The sequence below is a fragment of the Zingiber officinale genome, chromosome 8A (genome assembly GCF_018446385.1).
Source record: "Zingiber officinale cultivar Zhangliang chromosome 8A, Zo_v1.1, whole genome shotgun sequence".
Classification (NCBI taxonomy): domain Eukaryota; kingdom Viridiplantae; phylum Streptophyta; class Magnoliopsida; order Zingiberales; family Zingiberaceae; genus Zingiber; species Zingiber officinale.
The window spans coordinates 124,126,805-124,151,625 of NC_056000.1; the positions used below are offsets into that span (position 1 = coordinate 124,126,805).

The 24,821-nt window shown below is 34.2% G+C and overlaps 1 protein-coding gene across 1 annotated transcript in view; it reads left to right on the plus strand.

Moving 5' to 3' along the window:
• Positions 1 to 24,506, plus strand: part of LOC122010103 (CLIP-associated protein-like) — a 45,122-nt gene extending 20,616 nt beyond the window's left edge. Inside the window, exons 8-21 of the mRNA XM_042566506.1 lie at positions 5,189 to 5,263; positions 5,334 to 5,402; positions 5,495 to 5,580; positions 5,651 to 5,768; positions 7,845 to 7,943; positions 12,957 to 13,299; positions 13,452 to 15,208; positions 15,357 to 15,458; positions 19,169 to 19,273; positions 19,368 to 19,442; positions 20,853 to 20,921; positions 21,026 to 21,094; positions 22,906 to 23,007; positions 24,010 to 24,506. Of these exons, the coding sequence (XP_042422440.1) occupies positions 5,189 to 5,263; positions 5,334 to 5,402; positions 5,495 to 5,580; positions 5,651 to 5,768; positions 7,845 to 7,943; positions 12,957 to 13,299; positions 13,452 to 15,208; positions 15,357 to 15,458; positions 19,169 to 19,273; positions 19,368 to 19,442; positions 20,853 to 20,921; positions 21,026 to 21,094; positions 22,906 to 23,007; positions 24,010 to 24,168 (3,228 nt within the window). The 3' untranslated portion in view covers positions 24,169 to 24,506. The remainder of the gene's footprint in view (positions 1 to 5,188; positions 5,264 to 5,333; positions 5,403 to 5,494; positions 5,581 to 5,650; positions 5,769 to 7,844; positions 7,944 to 12,956; positions 13,300 to 13,451; positions 15,209 to 15,356; positions 15,459 to 19,168; positions 19,274 to 19,367; positions 19,443 to 20,852; positions 20,922 to 21,025; positions 21,095 to 22,905; positions 23,008 to 24,009) is intronic.
• Positions 24,507 to 24,821: the final 315 nt, after the last annotated feature.

Genomic DNA, 24,821 nt, shown 5'->3' on the forward strand with positions numbered 1-24,821 from the left:
AGTGCTATTGCATTTATTTTCCCTTGAATGAGGGTAACTTGAAAAAAAATGTATTATATCGTTTCTCTTTTAAGAGTTTTATATTTCAGCGATTTTTGATCATCTATTACAATGTAAACCTTTCAGCATTTCTCTTATTTCTTTGGTTGAAGTTTTAATTTTTCAGCAAATTTAACATCTTCAGTATAAGCGGCTATTTAATCAAATCTTTAATGTGGGAGACAGCCATGAGTTGAATTTCAAATTTTCCTTTTCTTATTCTTTGGTTATATGTCTATTGCTGATGATGGGTTTTATGATGTTTTCTTAAGACAGAAATAGTAGGAAAAGAAAAGAAATAATATTATCATTTTGTCCTGTTTACTTGGAACAAAGTAAAGATAACTATGGAATTTACTTCCATCTGGTTTCTCTTATTTTGTTTCTGCTAGATTGGGACAAAATGGAGGAAATAAAGTTTAGGCGTCTAATAAACATATAATATGCGATTTCATTTCTTTCCTCCGGGTTTTGTTCACATAACAAGAAATACAATAGGAAGTAAGATAATATATTTTATTTCTTTTTGCCTTCACTTAGGCACTGTTTACCTCATGTGAAGGAGAGGAAGTGGAAAGGAATTTCTAGTGCAAATGTAGAGAGAGAGAGTAAATTGGATGGAATCTTGTTTATATTATCCTTGACTGCTTCTTTGACATATAGGAACGATAAAGAGGTAAGAAGAATAGGAAATTGCTTGGATACGTCCATCTTCCTGAATCTCTCCCATGGAAATGCTTAATTGTTGCCATCGATTCTGAAGGCTTGACCTTGATCAACCTACTTGGTCACTAGAACAAACTCCTCCCCACTACTTGATTAACCTCCTAAACTTGGCAATAAGGCCTGCTGGATTGATGTCGTTGCCTCCAATGTTGTAGCTGAGCCTTTCAGACTTGACTACAGTACCAACCAAATTGATGATGTTTTTTGATGGCGTTGTTGTCGAGCCTCCTAGACTGATGATGCCAACTACATTGACACTGCCTCCACTGCTGTTGTCCTCCAAGTGCCATCAATTGGAGTGGAGATGAGAGCTGGCTCAAGAAGATGCTTTGTTGAGATTAGTGCTAAGAAAGGAAGACGAAGGTTGTTTGAGAAGGGCAAAAATGACATTTCCCTTATTTGTATATGGAGTTTGTTTCTTACCACTTTCGGTTGAATAGTTTAGGCTAAAAAATCTTTTTGAGGAAAGGAGTTTGAATCTCTTCCTAACTTCTGTGTAAGCAATTGAGGGAGTGGAACATTAATTTCCCTTGATTCCTGTGCCTTTTAGAAACAAAGGAAAAATATATTCATTAATGCAATATGAAAAACTACTGTATCATTAGACACTATAATAATCATTACTCACTACTCAGTACAAATTCTATATCTCTTATATGCAAAGAGCATCTCTATTTTGATAGATAGAAGCAAATAAAGAACTTAACTGGTTGACTAACATTAAAGTCATAACTAACTATAGAAGAAGTCATTCTAAATGACTTGCAAATTTTTAGTTGATATCTTTCATGATTCTTGTTATGTTTAGTTTCGTCATTTGGTTTCTTTGAATAATATGAATGAGTTATGATCTGCATGCTTAAGTCATAATTACTATTGGATTGATTAGTTTCTAAAGAGGTCAAATCATAAATTCTCCTAAGATTGCATCGTTAGCCAGCTCATCTAAGGTGTCATTAAAAGATTTTTTAAATTATTATTTATTAAAGTGTTCTTCTATTAAGGTTTAGTTATCAAGTGTTTTATTTTAGCTTAAGTTTTTTGTTTTAGCTAAAAGTCCATTGAGTGAGCTGAGGTCTGTGGATGTTGTCTTTGAGGTTACTTCACTTAGAAAGCCTATAATGTTTACATATTTGTTAAGATTTTTTTTTTTTTTAAAAATTTGGCGGGACATAAATTTTCATGTATGGGCTTTTCATTCCATGCTAATGTGGGATGGGGTTTTTGTTCGTCTTGGTTTCTAATGGTCCAGATAAGTTGCTAATATTTTATATTAGATCCATTTAGTGAATTTGACAAATTGTATTTTTTCCTTTCTATCATAAAAACAGCACATCTATTCTAACACTGTACAACAATTATTATTTTTTTTTTAAAAAATATTTTAATATTTCTGTAGACATGAAATAATTTGACTGAGTAAAAGTTTGTATATGAGATTGCATGTTTTTTCATAAATTTACAAGTGTAAGGAATAATTATTTGTATTTTTTTGTTGTAGTTCTTATAAAACTAAGCTTGTTATTTGCATGAATATAGTTTGGTTAATATCTCTCACTTCTAAAATTGTATATATGTATATATATTTTATATATTTAGTGGTAATTGAGGTAACTCTTCTTGCAATGTCATAGCTCATTATTTGCATGAGTATAGTTTGGTTAGATGTTTCTTACTTCTAGAATTGTGTGTGTGTGTGTCTATATATATATATATATATTTTAGTGGTAATTGAGGTAATTCTTCTTGTAATGTCATAACTCGTTATTTGCATGAGTATAGTTTGGTTAAATATCTCTGACTTTTATAATTGTATATATTTTTTTGTATTTACTGGTAATTGAGGTAATTCTTCTTCTGATATCATCCAAGTATTGATGAGTTTATAAAATAATATGATAAATATTATGCAAGATAATATGATGGATGATAAACAAATTAAAATGCAAGTAAAAGAGGATACTAATGATGATATATTTTGTTATGGATGATGATGGATGATAAACAAATTAAAATGGAAGTAAAATAGGATGCTAATGATTGATCTATTATTTTTATGGATGATAACTAAACTAAAAAATAAATATTTTTCTTTAGTGTGTGTGTGTGTAATGTTGATATGCTGCTTGCCACAGCGTGCGCTGCATATCATCTGTGTTTTTTTAAAGCTTTGGGCTAAAAAACCCAAAAAAAAAACATCCTAAATACTATATCTTAAATCCTAAACCCAAAGGTTAAAAAATATATATATTTTTTAACTTAAATACTATACCAAACTCTAAACATTAAACCCAAAGCTTAAAATAAAATTTTTAAAAATGTTTTTTTTATCCTAAATACTATACCGTAAACTCAAAGCTTAAAAAAAATAAAATAAAAATATTTTTTTTAGCCTAATACTATACCCCAAATCCTAAATCCAAAAATACAAAAAAAAAACAGTTGAAAGATTAAAAAAAAAAAGAAAGAAAAACACACTTGATATGCTGTGCGCGCACTGTCACGCAGTGTGCTGTGCGCAACATATCAGTTATAATATGTGAAAATAGTAATAAAAATAAATGTGAGTAATTTAAAATTACCAATTAAATAATCAAAATATTTTTTAAAGAGAGATAGCAATTATATAAAAGTGAAGCGAGCCTAGTCTAATGATGATTAGTAGATAATGCTTAGTGTTCTCTTTGTTTTTTTTTCACAAACTTGTGTTGGATTAAAACCTTTGAATTAGATTCAAGTCTCAAAATAGATCCCAACACAACTTTCTTTTTTCCCCTTTGTTATTGTTGTTTATTACTGTTTCTTATCTTAGGACTAAAATGTAAATTTATAAAAAAATTAGGCTAAGGTCCAAAATAGTCAAATTAGAACCTGAAACCTCTTCTAGTTTGACAAAGGCACTAAGTGATATGTGGGTACAATGGCAGCATGCAATGCCACATTTGGAGATGGCATGCTCTGATGAGTACTCCGATAAGGTATTTGGTGAGGTTGGTGGGCTTTAAGAGCAGTGGATGCAAGAGATTAACTTTGAGGTAGAATTGATACTCTATAGAGATGGTCTTCAACAATCCCTCTCTCGCAGTTTAATGATGCTTGCAAAGCAACCTTTGCGCTGGAGGTGGCTGTTGTGGTAGCTGCGATAGTCGTCGCTAATAGAGAAGGCATCAGAAAGGAGCCAAGTTTTATGTATGCGGACAAAAGGCTTAGCTCTCAATGGCATCATTGTTGTTTGGAAGGGAATGACAATGATAGTGAATCCTATGCGTAATCAAGGGCATTGAGAATTGCAAGGGAAGTAGAGACATGGTTATAGGATAGATGGATAGTGGGCGAAGATGAGGTTGTTGAAGTAGAAAACAAGGAAGATGTTAGTGGCGATGAGAGCATTGATCGAGAATTTAGCTAGTAAAGGAGGTGTCAGCTGGAAGGTGGAGATGGTGGGTGACGTAGAAGAGTGGTGGAGGGAAGGGGGTGACACGCAAGAGTTTGTTTTTGGCTTTTTGCAACTATGTTTTTTATTTTTTTAATAGCACAATTACAATATTTTTTATTTTTTATTTTCAGGTTTTTTTGTTTTTTGGTTGGGAGGTTAACAATGCAAGAAGATAAGGTGAGGATGTGAGAGTCTTGATAGAATCTAATCAAAGGAGAATAGTAGTGGAAAGAGTGTGGATGAGAGTGATATTGAAACTTAAAGATGAAGGAGACTTAAAGGGTAAGGTAACTAGTAACAAGATTGAATCACTAGGACTCTGATACCAATTGATGCAACACCAAAATCAAACTGGCATACCACCCAAAATGAGATGAAATTGATGAAATGAAAGGGGAAAAATATCTTACAAAGGGAAAATAAAAGCCCACCATGAGAATAAACTCTCAGCAAGAGAAAAAAAACTCACACAAAGAGAATCAAAAAGTAAATATTATTAATTCAAAAACTATCATCATACATGGGATCCTCATTTTTCTAAAATGGCAATGACTCAATTTTCGTAAAATCAAACTTAGTATATGTCAATAAAAATTTGAATTTTCCTAAAGACTAAATAACTTTTTACAAAATTCCAAATACTTTTCTAGAAATAGTAACAAATTATAAAATTTTAAATGACTTAGACAATATTAAAAATTTCAATTAGATTTGGAAATCCTAATTGTGTTAAATTCATTTCTCTCGGCCAACTAAACTTTACGCCACTTCAATTTCCTCCCATTTCTCCATGTGAACACAGCATAGCCAAATTCCATGTTTCTTTGGCTTGCACTTTCTTGCAATTGTTTGATGATGATTCATCCGCAGTTTGACTTGACTTAAATTGTTAAACCATAAATCGATAGTTTGTGCTCGTTATTGAAATTTTGCTACATCAAGCCAAAGATCGGATAAGATAATTTTCTCATTTTATTTCTTATCTAGGCATGCCATTTGTTGAGCTTACTATCAAAAGAGCTACTGGGTGATTTTGAATATTGTGCTGAGATCTTCATTCCGGTAATTCCCTTGGTGTACCATAGAGTTGGCTTTATAACAGATGTGACTATTGCTTAATGAATCATTTCAGGCACTTATGAAGCTTGTTGTGATAACTGTTCTTGTGATTGCAGAGTCTGCAGATAATTGCATTAAAACAGTATGATGCATGATTAAAATTTTCATATATGACCAGTTTAACTAGGAGACTGATTCTTCATTTATACTCCTGCTAATATGTGATTGCCTCAGATGTTGCGAAACTGCAAAGTTGCCCGTGTTCTCCCTCGGATAGCTGATGCTGCAAAGAATGACAAGAGTGCTGTTCTTCGGGCCAGGTGAGTAGCGATCGCAGACTGCCTGTATGTACCTTTTTGTTCTTTGAAATTTCATGTTTTTCTTTACTAGGTGTTGTGAATATGCACTTCTGATACTGGAGTACTGGGCTGATGCTCCAGAAATTCAACGTTCTGCTGATTTATATGAAGATCTAATCAAGTGTTGTATAGCAGATGCAATGAGTGAGGTAAATTATTGTATTTGATTTTTCAACTGGCTTTGTTAAGTGGTAAAACAGTCATTCCACAGTCATACAAAAGCCTTTAGTGTGTGTTTGGTTCAAGTTATCATATATAACCTTGGTTATATGATTACCAGGTAATCACATAACCAAGGTTATGGGGAATAAAACATAACCAAATGTTGTTTGGTTCAACCTAGGTAATGCAACAAAAATTTATTTGTTTGAAAGTTTTAATGAATAACCTATCTTAATATTTTTACTGTGTTACCCTGAGTTACAAAATCAACTATACATAATAATAACTTTTTCTTTATTGTTTATGTGTTTTTTTTTTTTTTTTTTATTTTTTCTTTTTTTACGTTTTTTTTTTATTTTTTATATTTTTATTTTTATTATTTTTTAAGTTTTTATATTTATATATATATATATTTTAAAAAATAGTTTTTAAAATTTTTATATATTTTTAAATTTTTTGACGTTTTTTCTATTTTTTTATTTTTTAAGTTTTTTAAGTTTTTTATTTTTTTAATATTATTTCTATTTTTTATTTTTTATGTTTTTTAATTTTTTAGGTTTTATTTAATTTTTTCAATATTGTTTTTACATTTTTCTATTTTTTTCAATTTTGTACGTTTGTTTATTTTTTTACATTTTTTTCTAATTTTTTAACATTTTTTATTTTTTTATTTTTTAAATAACTTTATGTTTATTATTATTTTTTTTTACATTTTTTTTCTATTTTGTTCTATTTTTTTATGTTTTTATTTTATCGGAGGGTATTTTTAATAAAAAAAAATTGTTAACCTCGGAATTAAGAAAAACTTCAATTTTCCAAGATTTTCAGATTCCGGGTTGCATGCCCCTGTTACTGACGTGTCGGGCATGAAACATTACTTGAGAATCATCGATTACCTAAACCAAATTGAGTTTTTGTTGATAACCTTAGATGGATAACCAAGATTATCAAGGATAACTCCCAACCAAACACATCCTTAGAGTAATCCCTTGCTCGGAATGACCTCTCAGTTGAAGGTAGGTATTTCCATAGAGGCAATATGCACAGTTCCGACAGGGAATTGAGATGGAAAATCTCTTGAAATCAGCCTTATATCACACATATCAAGCAATAAAGTTGTCTGCTTCAACCATACCAAGTGGGAGCAACTCTATTGTCCAGCAGTTATTGTGTTCACTGACTACTTTCCTAAAAAATAATTTAATGATCATAAGCTTAACATAATAAGATAGAAGAGGAAAAATTATGACAAGAAGCCAAAAAGATTCTATTATATCTGCTGCAAGAAATGAAATGAACAACTCGTAACCAGAATCCACATGCTACTGGTAACATGTGAACACCAATCAATGAGCATGGTTGGACCCATCCTCTAATTGCTCACTCTTGCACTTTCCTATTCTGTGATAAAGAGACTTGCTTGTGTACATGCTCTAACACATGCACGACTGCCAAAGGTTGCTCAAACTTTTTGGGTCTAACATATAACACTCATTGAAGTGGTTAATGCATGACCAAAGGTGAAAGACCAATATAATTGCTAAAATGTTCTAGAGATCATCCTAATAGGTTGAAGGCCCTATCCATAAATTTTTATACATCGGTCTCCTTGTTCTGGAGCTTTACGTTTTACATGATGAGAATGAAACATTAAATGAATTTATAATTCATAGATTATAAACTGCTTGCTTCACACAGGTGAGCCTCTAGGCTTATGCATTGTTCTTTTAACAACACTGGACGAGTTTGTGATGGCTTGCTAAAGTTTAAGACTAACAGTTACACCATCATTGGGACTTCATGGACCTATTGGAGACCCAAATTAAACTTCCCGGCCTAACTGAATTTCTCTTTTGTTGATGAATTAATCAGATTCTAGACAGATAAACTTTGAACTTCACACCCTAGGTTATATTTGTCTAGTTTGGAGATCTATTGCAATTAGTTTGCAACAAGCTTCATGTCATCAGTTACTAGTTACTGCACTAGTTATGGTTGTTGGCACTTTACAATTCGCCCTTTGATGTGGTTCCTTGACTGGCTTCCATTATCTCTCCCTCTAGGTGCGATCAACTGCTCGAACATGCTACCGGATGTTTACAAAAACTTGGCCAGAGAGGTCTAGGTGCCTTTTCGTATCATTTGATCCTGTCATACAGAGGGTGCGAGTTCTCTTTTCATTTTGTGACTGTTTTTTTAGTACTATCTGATTGTGATATTTAGTAACAAACTTATTTTTGGCATATCTGATTTCTGCACACTGTAACAATTTCCAGTTATTGAATGAAGAGAATGGAGGAATGCACAAACGATATTCTTCTCCTTCCCTTCGTGAAAGGGGAGCGCAATTTTCTCGTGCTCCATCTCAATCCACGAGTATATGCATGCCTGGATATGGTACCTCTGCAATTGTTGCAATGGATAAGAGTTCAGTTATTTCTTCAGGGACTAGCCTTGTGCCAAAATCCAAATCACTTGGTAAAAATTCAGAGAGAAGCCTAGAAAGTGTGCTTCATGCAAGCAAACAGAAGGTGCTAGCTATTGAGAGTTTACTGAAATTAAATAATCAAAATATTTTTTAAAGAGAGATAGCAATTATATAAAAGTGAAGCGAGCCTAGTCTAATGATGATTAGTAGATAATGCTTAGTGTTCTCTTTGTTTTTTTTTCACAAACTTGTGTTGGATTAAAACCTTTGAATTAGATTCAAGTCTCAAAATAGATCCCAACACAACTTTCTTTTTTCCCCTTTGTTATTGTTGTTTATTACTGTTTCTTATCTTAGGACTAAAATGTAAATTTATAAAAAAATTAGGCTAAGGTCCAAAATAGTCAAATTAGAACCTGAAACCTCTTCTAGTTTGACAAAGGCACTAAGTGATATGTGGGTACAATGGCAGCATGCAATGCCACATTTGGAGATGGCATGCTCTGATGAGTACTCCGATAAGGTATTTGGTGAGGTTGGTGGGCTTTAAGAGCAGTGGATGCAAGAGATTAACTTTGAGGTAGAATTGATACTCTATAGAGATGGTCTTCAACAATCCCTCTCTCGCAGTTTAATGATGCTTGCAAAGCAACCTTTGCGCTGGAGGTGGCTGTTGTGGTAGCTGCGATAGTCGTCGCTAATAGAGAAGGCATCAGAAAGGAGCCAAGTTTTATGTATGCGGACAAAAGGCTTAGCTCTCAATGGCATCATTGTTGTTTGGAAGGGAATGACAATGATAGTGAATCCTATGCGTAATCAAGGGCATTGAGAATTGCAAGGGAAGTAGAGACATGGTTATAGGATAGATGGATAGTGGGTGAAGATGAGGTTGTTGAAGTAGAAAACAAGGAAGATGTTAGTGGCGATGAGAGCATTGATCGAGAATTTAGCTAGTAAAGGAGGTGTCAGCTGGAAGGTGGAGATGATGGGTGACGTAGAAGAGTGGTGGAGGGAAGGGGGTGACACGCAAGAGTTTGTTTTTGCAACTATGTTTTTTATTTTTTTAATAGCACAATTACAATAATTTTTATTTTTTTTTTTCAGGTTTTTTTGTTTTTTGGTTGGGAGGTTAACAATGCAAGAAGATAAGGTGAGGATGTGAGAGTCTTGTTAGAATCTAATCAAAGGAGAATAGTAGTGGAAAGAGTGTGGATGAGAGTGATATTGAAACTTAAAGATGAAGGAGACTTAAAGGGTAAGGTAACTAGTAACAAGATTGAATCACTAGGACTCTGATACCAATTGATGCAACACCAAAATCAAACTGGCATACCACCCAAAATGAGATGAAATTGATGAAATGAAAGGGGAAAAATATCTTACAAAGGGAAAATAAAAGCCCACCATGAGAATAAACTCTCAGCAAGAGAAAAAAAACTCACACAAAGAGAATCAAAAAGTAAATATTATTAATTCAAAAACTATCATCATACATGGGATCCTCATTTTTCTAAAATGGCAATGACTCAATTTTCGTAAAATCAAACTTAGTATATGTCAATAAAAATTTGAATTTTCCTAAAGACTAAATAACTTTTTACAAAATTCCAAATACTTTTCTAGAAATAGTAACAAATTATAAAATTTTAAATGACTTAGACAATATTAAAAATTTCAATTAGATTTGAAAATCCTAATTGTGTTAAATTCATTTCTCTCGGCCAACTAAACTTTACGCCACTTCAATTTCCTCCCATTTCTCCATGTGAACACAGCATAGCCAAATTCCATGTTTCTTTGGCTTGCACTTTCTTGCAATTGTTTGATGATGATTCATCCGCAGTTTGACTTGACTTAAATTGTTAAACCATAAATCGATAGTTTGTGCTCGTTATTGAAATTTTGCTACATCAAGCCAAAGATCGGATAAGATAATTTTCTCATTTTATTTCTTATCTAGGCATGCCATTTGTTGAGCTTACTATCAAAAGAGCTACTGGGTGATTTTGAATATTGTGCTGAGATCTTCATTCCGGTAATTCCCTTGGTGTACCATAGAGTTGGCTTTATAACAGATGTGACTATTGCTTAATGAATCATTTCAGGCACTTATGAAGCTTGTTGTGATAACTGTTCTTGTGATTGCAGAGTCTGCAGATAATTGCATTAAAACAGTATGATGCATGATTAAAATTTTCATATATGACCAGTTTAACTAGGAGACTGATTCTTCATTTATACTCCTGCTAATATGTGATTGCCTCAGATGTTGCGAAACTGCAAAGTTGCCCGTGTTCTCCCTCGGATAGCTGATGCTGCAAAGAATGACAAGAGTGCTGTTCTTCGGGCCAGGTGAGTAGCGATCGCAGACTGCCTGTATGTACCTTTTTGTTCTTTGAAATTTCATGTTTTTCTTTACTAGGTGTTGTGAATATGCACTTCTGATACTGGAGTACTGGGCTGATGCTCCAGAAATTCAACGTTCTGCTGATTTATATGAAGATCTAATCAAGTGTTGTATAGCAGATGCAATGAGTGAGGTAAATTATTGTATTTGATTTTTCAACTGGCTTTGTTAAGTGGTAAAACAGTCATTCCACAGTCATACAAAAGCCTTTAGTGTGTGTTTGGTTCAAGTTATCATATATAACCTTGGTTATATGATTACCAGGTAATCACATAACCAAGGTTATGGGGAATAAAACATAACCAAATGTTGTTTGGTTCAACCTAGGTAATGCAACAAAAATGTAATTGTTTGAATGTTTTAATCAATAACCTATCTTAATATTTTTACTTTTTTTTTTTTTTTACGTTTTTTTTTTATTTTTTATATTTTTATTTTTATTATTTTTTAAGTTTTTATATTTATATATATATATATTTTAAAAAATAGTTTTTAAAATTTTTATATATTTTTAAATTTTTTGACGTTTTTTCTATTTTTTTATTTTTTAAGTTTTTTAAGTTTTTTATTTTTTTAATATTATTTCTATTTTTTATTTTTTATGTTTTTTAATTTTTTAGGTTTTATTTAATTTTTTCAATATTGTTTTTACATTTTTCTATTTTTTTCAATTTTGTACGTTTGTTTATTTTTTTACATTTTTTTCTAATTTTTTAACATTTTTTATTTTTTTATTTTTTAAATAACTTTATGTTTATTATTATTTTTTTTTACATTTTTTTTCTATTTTGTTCTATTTTTTTATGTTTTTATTTTATCGGAGGGTATTTTTAATAAAAAAAAATTGTTAACCTCGGAATTAAGAAAAACTTCAATTTTCCAAGATTTTCAGATTCCGGGTTGCATGCCCCTGTTACTGACGTGTCGGGCATGAAACATTACTTGAGAATCATCGATTACCTAAACCAAATTGAGTTTTTGTTGATAACCTTAGATGGATAACCAAGATTATCAAGGATAACTCCCAACCAAACACATCCTTAGAGTAATCCCTTGCTCGGAATGACCTCTCAGTTGAAGGTAGGTATTTCCATAGAGGCAATATGCACAGTTCCGACAGGGAATTGAGATGGAAAATCTCTTGAAATCAGCCTTATATCACACATATCAAGCAATAAAGTTGTCTGCTTCAACCATACCAAGTGGGAGCAACTCTATTGTCCAGCAGTTATTGTGTTCACTGACTACTTTCCTAAAAAATAATTTAATGATCATAAGCTTAACATAATAAGATAGAAGAGGAAAAATTATGACAAGAAGCCAAAAAGATTCTATTATATCTGCTGCAAGAAATGAAATGAACAACTCGTAACCAGAATCCACATGCTACTGGTAACATGTGAACACCAATCAATGAGCATGGTTGGACCCATCCTCTAATTGCTCACTCTTGCACTTTCCTATTCTGTGATAAAGAGACTTGCTTGTGTACATGCTCTAACACATGCACGACTGCCAAAGGTTGCTCAAACTTTTTGGGTCTAACATATAACACTCATTGAAGTGGTTAATGCATGACCAAAGGTGAAAGACCAATATAATTGCTAAAATGTTCTAGAGATCATCCTAATAGGTTGAAGGCTCTATCCATAAATTTTTATACATCGGTCTCCTTGTTCTGGAGCTTTACGTTTTACATGATGAGAATGAAACATTAAATGAATTTATAATTCATAGATTATAAACTGCTTGCTTCACACAGGTGAGCCTCTAGGCTTATGCATTGTTCTTTTAACAACACTGGACGAGTTTGTGATGGCTTGCTAAAGTTTAAGACTAACAGTTACACCATCATTGGGACTTCATGGACCTATTGGAGACCCAAATTAAACTTCCCGGCCTAACTGAATTTCTCTTTTGTTGATGAATTAATCAGATTCTAGACAGATAAACTTTGAACTTCACACCCTAGGTTATATTTGTCTAGTTTGGAGATCTATTGCAATTAGTTTGCAACAAGCTTCATGTCATCAGTTACTAGTTACTGCACTAGTTATGGTTGTTGGCACTTTACAATTCGCCCTTTGATGTGGTTCCTTGACTGGCTTCCATTATCTCTCCCTCTAGGTGCGATCAACTGCTCGAACATGCTACCGGATGTTTACAAAAACTTGGCCAGAGAGGTCTAGGTGCCTTTTCGTATCATTTGATCCTGTCATACAGAGGGTGCGAGTTCTCTTTTCATTTTGTGACTGTTTTTTTAGTACTATCTGATTGCGATATTTAGTAACAAACTTATTTTTGGCATATCTGATTTCTGCACACTGTAACAATTTCCAGTTATTGAATGAAGAGAATGGAGGAATGCACAAACGATATTCTTCTCCTTCCCTTCGTGAAAGGGGAGCGCAATTTTCTCGTGCTCCATCTCAATCCACGAGTATATGCATGCCTGGATATGGTACCTCTGCAATTGTTGCAATGGATAAGAGTTCAGTTATTTCTTCAGGGACTAGCCTTGTGCCAAAATCCAAATCACTTGGTAAAAATTCAGAGAGAAGCCTAGAAAGTGTGCTTCATGCAAGCAAACAGAAGGTGCTAGCTATTGAGAGTTTACTGAAAGGTATTGGCATGTCTGACAAGCAAAATTTTGCTACTGCACGCTCCACAAGCTTGGACCTAGGTATCCTTGAGATGCTGACCTTTGAATTTAACTATTGCATAATGGTTTATAGTTTACTTTTAGTGAGATCTAGATTCACTTTGTTTAACTTTTCTCTGTTTGTCAAAATTGCAAAAGCTGAGTTATCTTACCTCATCTTCCCCCTAGTGCAGGTGTTAATACTCTATCTACCCGGGATACACCACTTGCTACTAGTGTTTCCTCAAGTTCTTTTTCTGTGCAAAGTTCGCTATTGGGTGATTCAACCATTGCAAGCATTAGAAAAGCTAGTAACAGGAACGGTGGTTTAAATATGTCTGACTTAGTCAGTCAGGTTCAATTATCTAGAGATCCATCAAAACTCTCTTTCCTCAGTCATGCAACACCTGCTTCCCTGACTTCTTTGTCTTCATCACATTTGAAATGGTCATCTGAAAGGTTGCAAGATGGAAGTGGTAGCGAAAATAATGTTGATCACAGGTTATCTAGGCGACTTCCAAGTATCCAAACTGATAAACATTATCTGGAGACACCATCTAAGGATTCTAGCTATAGGGATTCACAGAATCCTTATGTCCCCAACTTTCAGCGGCCTCTTCTAAGAAAGCAGGTGACTGGAAAGGCCGTGGCAAATGCTAGAAATAGTTTGGATGATGGTCAAATCCTAGCAAGTGAAATGCCTAGCTATATAGATGGTCCAACCACCCTTGGTGAGACACTTAATGAGGGACTAAACCCCAGTTCAGATTGGGTAGCAAGGGTTTCTGCATTCAATTACCTCTGGAGTTTGTTGCAGCAAGGCCCAAAAGGTGTTTTGGAAGTCACACAGAATTTTGAGAAGGTTATGAAGTTATTTTTTCGATATTTAGATGACCCTCACCATAAAGTTGCACAGGCAGCATTTATCACCCTTGCTGAAATTATTCCAGCTTGCAAAAAGCCTTTTGAGAATTATCTTGAAAGAACCTTGCCCCATATTTTTGCTAGATTAATTGATCCAAAGGAACTTGTAAGGCAACCATGTTCTGCAACAATTGAGATAATTGGCAAGACATACAATATGGATTCTCTTCTTCCTGCTCTTGTCCGCTCTCTTGATGAGCAGAGATCTCCTAAAGCAAAATTGGCTGTCATTCAGTTTGCAAATAATTCCTTTAATAAACATACAATAAACTCTGATGGTTATAGTAACAATGGATTTCTTAAGCTATGGCTTGCTAAGTTATTGCCTTTGGCAAATGACAAAAATGTAAGATTGAAGGAAACATCCACATCTTGCATCATATCAGTTTATTCCCATTTTGATGCAATTGGAGTCTTGAATTTCATTTTGAGTCTTTCTGTTGAAGAACAGAACTTGTTAAGACGAAAACTTAAGCAATATACACCTCGTATAGAGGTCGAGTTAATGAACTACTTGCAGAATAAGAAAGAACGTCAGCGTCCAAAATCTTTCCATGACCAGTCAAATGTTGGAACTTCTGCTGAGGAAGACTATGTTGGAGCTTCAAAGAAAGGTTTTTATTGTGCAAATTACTCAACTAGTTCAGTTGATGGTGAGGTTGGGAAGAAGTTGAGTTCAACCCAGCAATCGATGCAGTTTGATACTTACACCATTCATGCAACTTCTGATGAGTCTCATCATCCTTCTCAGAATGTTGATGCTTGTGCTTGTGATCCTTCATCTCAAGATGGGTTGGTGACTAATTCCTCACAGAAAACAAATTATAATATTGAGCATGAAAGTTCTCTGTTAACTCTGCATCTAGACATGAGTGAACTAGCCAGTTCTGATGAACACAAAGCCATTGATATGAATGGTGGAAGTGAAATTTATGGAGATCCTGAACTGAATCATAATAATCTTAATTTTTTAAAATCTAACATAGAAGGAGATATGGGACCTAGCATTCCACAACTTCTTCATCAGGTATGCATAGATGATGTTGTAATTTTCATGTTTTTCCCTTCTTTTTGGTCTTATCATTAAAACTTGAGCAAAACTGCAACTTAGGGCGATTAATATATGCATCTGCGATATCTAATTTAGGTCAATTTAACTTCCTTTTTGTCTCAAGATTTGCAATGTAAATGATGCGAACTCAAGTTCAGAGAAACGTGACACCTTGCAACAGCTGGCTGAAGTTTCATTAAAGAATGATAGTTCTGTCTGGGCAAAGGTAGATACTGTTGTTCTATATTCTGATAGTTCTTGTTTCCCATCCCCTACAATTATTCTGAACTGGGTCCATACAAATTATTTCTCCCTATCAGGTGATTTTTTTTTTTTTGCTCAAATTGTGTACCATACTTAGGAAAGTAAAATCCTAATGGCATGCGATTTCAGGGTTGTTAATTCATAGAGGTTAATGATATGTAATACGTGAAAGATGTTATAGGAACAATATGAATTCAGATTAAGAAGGTGCTTTCAAATTTTTAGAATTTCCACTGGCTGATGGACCTATATGGTATGTGTGATGACCAATATCATAAAATATTTTGGTAAAAACATGCATATGTTTCTTTACCATTTATGTTCCCTCGTGTTGTCCTTGTATACGCGATCTTTGAGTCCTGAAAGGTAATCTTTAGGGAGAAGTGACAAATAAGAGGATGATTTCAGGTGAAGAGGAAAGGTTGATGCACTGGTCTAGAGGGGATTATGAAGTAACTGAGATTAAGCTTTTTTATTTTTTTTTCCATTTATTTTTTTGCTATTTACTAAGCCAATTTGTCAATCCTAAGATTGAAGTAATTTTTGTTCAAACAACCATACACGTTTCTATGAGAGTTGGAAATTTTTATTCTTGCAATACCGATCTTTTCCCCAACCATTGTGCTTTTCAGATATAAAGCTTTAAATTAAGGAGGAAGAGAAATATAATTCTCTGTAAAAAGTTGACAATTTCTTTAACTTACCAATATGCTTGCTCTGGGAATTCCACAGAGCAACTATGTGCGTGTGTACTTTCTGCTTTTAGTCTTACATGAATAGGTCACACCTTTGTCTATACGGGAATTGCCCAAAGGGCGCACCCAAAGTCTGGAATTGACCAAAAGACATCCCAAAGTTTGAAAATGCTCAAAAGGAGTACTTTTTTTCCCATTTTACCCCTCTGTCAAATCTGACCTTTTCTTTTTCTCTCTTTTCTTTCCTCTTTTTTCTCTCCTATGCATGCAACCTCTTTTCTCTATCCTCTTGTTGTCTCTCTTTTGCATGCATGCAATAACTCTTATGGTGTCAATTTTTAAAAATCAGCACCACAACTTAATTAGATTAGCACCGTTGATCATGCTGGTTTGCACTATCACGAGCTTGGTCTAATTTAGATCATGCCCAACGTGGGCTTGATTTCTCTGAGATCAGGACCACATTTTAGCTGAAAGTTAGTATAACATTGTAACACTTTCGGAGATGCCGAAATAAGCAATGGAGGGCACCGTTAGACTTCTTGCGGTCTTAGCCCACCGATGGATCTAGACAGTTCCGGTCAGAACCCACTGATGGATCTAGATAGGTCTGATTGGATTCATTTCAGGTCCTGTGGGTTTTGAGGCTGTAAGGAGTCCAACAGTGTCCTCCATTGCTTATTTCGGCATCTTCGGAGGTGTTATAATGTTTTTTTAACTTTCAGCTAGAATGTGGTCTGGGTCTCAGGGAAATGAGCTCCACGTTGGGGCATGATCTGCCCGTGGTACTGCTGATTCAGATCCTCCGTGCCTGGTTTGATTCAAATCGGGGTCCTGATCTGAATCGGAGACCAAGACCACACGTGCATTTGATAGTTTCATTACAGAGTCAGAATTGTAGGGTTATCTAATCAAGAACGCATGCAAGAACATCAATTATGTTCTTAATTTTAGGTAAGTTTTTTTATATATTTGCCCTAAGGAAAACTCCTCACTGACTGAACGACCACACCCACAACAGCAACCCATCAAATCAGAATCTTTTTTGTTTTCTTTAATAGAATTTGTAATAAAACTATTAGATGCACATGTGGTCTTGGTCTCTGTTAAGGCTTGATCTGAATCAAATCAGGCCCGGACGATTTGAATCAACACTACCACGGGACTGATTTGATTCTGATCATGCCCACGTTGGGCTTGATTTCCCAGAGACGAGGACCACGTTCTAGCTGAAAGTTAGCATAACATTGTAGCACCTCTGAAGAGGCCGCCGAAATAAGCAATGGAGGGCAACGTCGAACTTCTTGCAGCCTCATGGATCCAATCGGACTTGTCTTCAATTGGACTCTGCTTATTTTGGTCTCTCCGGAGGTGCTACAATGTTATTCTAACTTTCAGCTATAACGTGTCTTGGTCTCTGAGAAATCAGGCCCACGTTGGGCCTGATCTGAATCAAACCAGGCCTGTGATAGTGCATACCAGCACCATCAACGGTGCTAATGTAATTAAGCTGTGGTGCTGATTTTTAAAAATAAAAATCAGCACCACAATAGTTATTGCATGCATGCAAAAGAGAGAAGAGAGGTTGCATGCAGAGGAGAGAAGTGAGCAAGAGTCAGATTTAGCAGAGGATAAAACAGCGAAAAAGTACACTTTTTGGGTATTTTCAAACTTTGGGGTGCCTTTTGGTCAATTCCAGACTTTGGGTGTGGTGCCCTTTGGGCAATTCCCGTTGTCTATAATGCAGACAGAAAATTTTGCACAATACTTTTTTAAATTTCATTCATCTTCTTGTTCTGTTGAGATGCCTACTTTGGAACAGCGTCAAATCCTCTGCTCAATCACATGATGAACCTCCATCTGCAAATGAACTTGTGAGGGAGGCTGTGATGAAGCTTTGACACAAGGCTTGAGGTGGACAGCAAAGCTCCCAGAGTGGAGGGAGAAAGAAAACCCTAGGCAGCTAATTAAGTCTTCTTCCCTTATTCTCCTCTCTTCCTTCTTGTTGGTGATGACTTACACCTCCTTGTACTGACACATGGTATGCTGATTTGGCACCAAATCATACCTTTCTTCTAAGCCATTGACACCTCTACTTGCACTGATATTGTTAACCATGCTCTGGAATTTCTTGTAATTTATTGCACAGATTCTGGTTCCCATGCTCTTAAATTTTTTTTTTCTAGTGTTAGACAAAGAAATATCAATCTACATGGATCTGATGATTCTCTTTCTGGGAACTTGAACTAAGAATCCCAATCATGCCTTCTTGCATCTAGATGTTACTATGATGGTGGGATGACATGTATTTTCTGTTTTTCTGTGTTCATTTTGTCCATATGTACTGCATATTGTTTTATTTTGAATTCATAATCTTCCAAAATCCTCTAGAAATGAGATAAATTGGTGGAGAATGAAGATTGCAATAACCACAGTAGTTTATTTTATCAATGTTGGATTTAATGTTTTCGAAAAAAAATTGTAATAAAACATTTATGTATATGCCATCATTACCTCATCCTAACTAAACTTCCTAGCTGAAAAAAGCCCTAAACTGTAACTTTTTGGTATGGTGGCTAATGGACATGAACATGACTGTTCTGCATTGACTTTTATTCATGGCAGAAGTGGTGTGCCTTGTGCACCTTTGCCTAGGGAACTTTTATCGTTGTTGGATTACATGCCAAAGGAAATCTTCCCTCAAATGACACTCTAATGTGGGACTTGGAGACAGTAATGATATTTCTAGTTGCATGACATACAAGAAAAAAATACAACTGACTCCAATCATTCTGATTACAATTGAAACAAAATAGCTGATTTTTTTTTTTTTGTGATTTTTATTCTAGCTATGTTCTTTTTAGCAGTTTTGAGTATTATGATATTTAATATAGTATTGTTATGGATTTTCCTTTTGTTAATAAATATGATATGTTTATATGCATTTTAAGATTTGGTGTAATGCCATATCTTGCAGTATTTCAATCAGATCTTGGCAGCTGTGCTTGATGTGTTGGACGATTCAGATCCTTCAGTGCAGGAGCTGGCTCTTTCTGTGATAGTTAGAATGCTTGACAACCAGGTCTTGCCTTTTCTATTTCATTCTTCATATATTCATATTGAAGAACTGTATATCTAACTGCTCTTTCTGTTCTTTGTTCATTTTTCACTCACAGAAAAGTGAAATGGAAGATTCGATTGATATTGTCACTGAGAAGTTGATTCATGTGTCTAAAGATGATGTTGTGAAGGTATGACTGCTTCCTTAGTTCCTTCTTTAGATGTTCCTTGTTAAGTGATTGAATAATACTTGCTAGTTACCATGGTTTAAAATATCGACCCGTGCCGAGGTTTCGGTCCCAGATCGGAACGATACAGTTTCGGTATCGTATAGCGCCGTGCCAATATGGTTTTCGTATTTTTTATTTATATATAGTAATTATTAGATACATATGTTTATTATGTATAATTTAAAAATAAATTGTATATTGATTTTATATAAGTTATTTGAACAACTTAATATTGTTAGGAAAAATAATTAAATATAGTTTTCTTTGAAGATGTATTAATAACTCAAATTAAAATTGAGACATCATAATTATATAAATTAATTGTTTATTCATTTAATTAATTATTAGTTTAAATAATATATATTTAAAATTGTAAAAAAAAATCAAAATATCAATTAGACAGTTAAAAAAATATAAAATAATAATAAAAAATTATCAGAATATAAATATGATTTATTAGAATTTTTTAGAGTTAGAATTTTTAAATAAAATTTAAAACAGTAAAAAAAGGAATTTTATAATATCAATTAATATTTTTAAAAATTTTAAATATATTTTATAGTGATAATTTAATTAGGGTTTATGAAAGTTTATTCAAAATATCACACCTCAGTTGAGAATTGTTTAAATTAATTAAATCTTTTTTCTTTTTCGGTAACAATAGGCATCATCGCACGACCGGCACGAGGCAATGCGAGAAGTGTCCTGCGACACTTTCGGCTGTGGCGGAGGCGTCGCGCAACACTTTCGCGCAGGCCGAGGCATCGCGCAACACTTCTGGCGCCGGCGGAGGTGTCGCGCGACCCTTCTAACGTTGGTGCAGGCATCGTGCGACACTTTCGATGCTAGCAGAAGCGTCTCGGGATGCTTCCAGATGCGTCGAAAGTGTCGCGGGAAGCTTCCGTCGGCGTCGGCGCCGTTGGAAGCATCGCAGAACGCTTTCGGCGGTGCCTCCCGTGGCGCCAAAAGTGTCTTGCGACGCTTCTGGCGGCGCGGAGGCGTCCCGCAACTGTCGATTTCGTGTGCAGTGCTGCTTCCGCACTAGAACGGTAAATTCCGGTGGTTTCGAGCGGCATAGCTCGACACTTTAAACATTGCTAGTTACTACTATCAACATTCTTAACACTGACCCTGCTCTAGCTGACTGTTAAACTTGCTCAAGCCTCACCAATCAACTGTGACTGGATTATATTTTATGTTGGTGCTACTACAATTTGAGTACAGACGTTTTAGTGCCAAGTCTGATTAACTTACCACTTGTAGCATGAGCATTAGCAAGGGGCTAAATATATATACATGTATATTTTATTCTTAACAGTTTCTACAAAACGATAGCTTATTGTCTTTGCTTTACCTTTTGCTTTCTTACAGGTTTCAAATGAAGCAAACCAATGCCTGAATATTATCTTGACGCACTTTGATCCATACAGATTCCTAAGTGTATGAACTACCAAGTTAGACAATTTTTGTTTGGAAACTATTTTTCCTAGTAAAGTAATCACTATGTTTAGACATTTTCTTTCAACTTTTATCTTTTTCTGCAGGTTATAGTTCCTCTATTAGTCAGCGATGATGAAAAAAGTCTTGTTATTTGTATCAACTGTTTAACCAAGGTATCTTATGACCTAAGTTTTGGCTTTCCATTGCATTCTTCTCAGCATCTTGATATAAAACTATTTGTTTCCTTGCCACAACTTAATATTTGCTTCGTGGACTGCTTTTGGTATTCTATGTGAATAGCAACAATGTTACTCCACCATTAGGAAGCAACTATACCAACATGTTGTAGTCTACATGAATAGCAGCAATGTTACTCCACCATTAGGAAGCAACTATACCAACATGTTGTAGTCTACATGAATAGCAGCAATGTTACTCCACTTTGGGGGAACAATTATACAAGATGCTTTATATTATTTTTCTGTTAATATCAAGATTAATTGTAAATCGACTCAATGAATGCCACTTGTATCGGTGATATGATCTGAGTGGTCTACCTCAGTTCAAGTTTAATAAACAATTAAAAAAATTAAGGTGGTATGAACTATTTCATATTTTCTAAAAATATAAAAGTTACGATATGCAATAAATATAGCTTTTCCTCTTTTTTTTTTTCCATTATTTTGCTCATTTCTTCAACTTCATTTCCTTCTTTTTTCATTTTCCTTCTCTGATTGCCCTTGTTCCCATCAATAAAACAGAATTGAAAATTTTTAATATCTCAGAAAGAATCTCATTATAATAACATTATCATTATGTAATATTTAATTATACGCAATCTGTTTTACATCATTGAGCCCACTTTTTATTAGTGATTGGAAAAAAACATGATGAACCATCAACCATGTAACACCAAACCTGGGGCGACCGGCTTGGGCTTGACCCCATGGAAGTTTTCAACCTGCCCTTCACGCGGTCTAGAAGTTCAACATCCTATGGTTGTGCGTTTCATTTGAAGAAAAAATCCCTACAAACGCGCAAGGGATTGAACTACTGGTGCTTGGGTGACAATTTGATGCCCTTCCACTGCACCGTAGCCCCATGGACTTAAGTATCATTAGTAAATTGTTTAATTTCATATTTTTATATTAAAGAGTATTAGGGAAAAAGTGTTGCATGTTATTTTATTAATAGCATATTAATTAATCCCCATCCCCACTAATCGTGCATGTCATAAAGTCACTTGCTAGCCCCCTATCTGTCAGACTAACTCATCCCTCCCTATATTTGACGCCTGAACATATTTCGCTGCTGCTCCACAAATGCATTTCTTTCTTTTCTTCCCTTTTGTTTAGATTTTTATTCTGATCTAAACCAATCATATTCCATTATTTTTTTTGTTTTAATCTCTGTTCTATTCTGGTGTCATTCCAGTGTCCAAGAAATAGCTGATCAGTGTCATTCCATCACCAAGAATTTTAGCAAAATAGCTGATCTATTTTATAAGTAGCTTATTAGGTGTAAAAATACTATAGTAACAGCTCAAATTGTATTCTATTCATTTCTAACTAAATGAAATAAACTCATTAGCTAGAAACAATTATTTAGCATTGATGAATATGAGCAACAAAAAATATTGCTAGCTTGTTTAAAACTTATGTTAGATTTTATGAGTAGACAAGTTGAATCGATTAGGCTAAAAGGGATATCTACTTGAAAATTGTATTCACATAGTTAATGGAATCTTGTAGACCATGGCATACTAACAATATGCCTTGAGGAGAAAGTATACCACAGTTATCGTGGTAGGGACAGTGATTGTGCATATGTCCTGGTGCAATTACACACCTAATGGTGCAATTTCCAAACTTACCTTCCGTATAGTTCAGTAATAGGATAAGATCAAGTTAACTGGCTTGACTCTCTTGTTTTTAGTGATTTAATTAACAATGCAAAGGAATGACTCAGGTCTTTTCTGTTGCAGCTTGTTGGGCGGCTTCCTCAAGAAGATTTGATGAAGCATTTGCCTTCATGTTTGCCAGCATTATTTGATTCATTCGGAAACCAAAGTCCAGATGTGAGAAAGGTTGGTTTTCCCACTTGTGTATTGCGTGTACCTTCTTTTTGATGCCAATTATGATCCTTTCTATGCTATATGCCTATGCTAGCAAAACATTTACTACTACAACAACGACCAACCTTTTCCCACTAGGTGGGGCCAGCTTAGCAAAACATTTCAAGAAAAAAAATAATGCAATTAATAGGGTCCATAAAGCATAAAAATACTTCTGCTAATATTCCTACTGTTAAAACTGAACAAAATATAACCTGCACTTTGTCTTTTTAACCTGATGACTATTTGTTGCTTACAAAAATGACATTGTATTTGAAAGTGAAAGATTTATGTTATAGTATAGGTACATGCTTATCTTAAATTGTACCATTCTATCAGTCTTTGTTGGCACTTATTTTGTAATCCATTCTGTAGTAATGAATTATCAAATTCTAAGCGTTTCACATGTTATTTATATATCTAGTGATCACCTAGTGTTATCCAAAAACTTTTCATTTTTCACAATTGTTTAATTTGCACTTTATGAATATTTGAAAATGTCAAGGGTATGTTCTTATGCTTATCCTGTTAAACCACGGTTATCTTTTGTGCTAGGAAAGTTCAAATAAGCTTGATTTGAGCCACCATGATTTCTCTGGGATAGAAATGTGATGCTAGGTGAATTTTAGGTGGCAAATTGGAATTCCATTCGTTTTGTTCCTGCTTGGAATAAAATAGTACACAGGCAATCTCATTAGTAATTGATCTTATGTATAAATGTCTGATTCTTTGAATTTGCTTGAGTTCTTTATAGAACACTACTGAGAAGGCAGTGCACCGAGTAAAACAAATCAAATGCTATTGAATCGTTGCTTTATTTTCAAGTTTCACATAACAACTTTCGAGTTTGATAAATTTTTTCATTGCTGTTTTCTAGAGTTATGTTTGGAAATAGGGTAGAAATAATACCCTATGTTTGATATTATACTTTTCTTGATGATTATGTAACATGTTTCTCTATTAACTACTTTTCAGGCTGTTGTTTTCTGTTTGGTGGAAATCTATATCATATTGGGGAAGTCATTTTTACCTTATCTGGAGGGTCTAAGTAGTACACAGCTTCGGTTGGTGACCATCTACGCAAACAGAATTTCTCAGGCAAGATCTGGTGCTTCACTTGATTCTAACCACTAACACCTTTCTTTTTTTGTTTTATTTGTTTTGGGTGAGTTGAGGTATTTGTATAGTGTAACCAGCCCCTTGGAATTTTATCGGTTCCCTGATTGATGACTGCCGGAATGTAGTTTGCTGGAGAGCATAAATAAGTTTATTTACCATGCTGTAAAGATCTTAGCTAACGTTATAAATATATTTAAGCCATAAGCTGAGATCTCCCAATGTAAAGTTGGACATCAGAGCAATTGCTCCAGTTTAATTAACAATGTGACCAACTAAAGTTGTGATTGATCCACTGTATTTGTCATCATACTGGTTTCTGTGAAATTATGTACAGATCAATTTTACTTTCTCTATCTTGTTTGCAATCCTAAAGAAAATCGCTGTGCACTCTATGATTCAAGTCTGGAGATTAATTAAAAGGTTGTTCAGTGTCTCAGCTTTCAGTTTTGCTAAGAGCATGGCTGTCATTATATATATACATTTAACAAATAATCAAATGGACGTCTTTAATTAAAAAAAGGGGTCAAAAGACTTCCTACTACATGTTTTATATCAAAATTATTTCTTTTTTCACTTATAATATGTAGTAGTTATTTAGTAATTGTTATAATGTTCAATAATCATCATAGATTAATTATTTCATTTTAAATAAAATTACTATACATAAA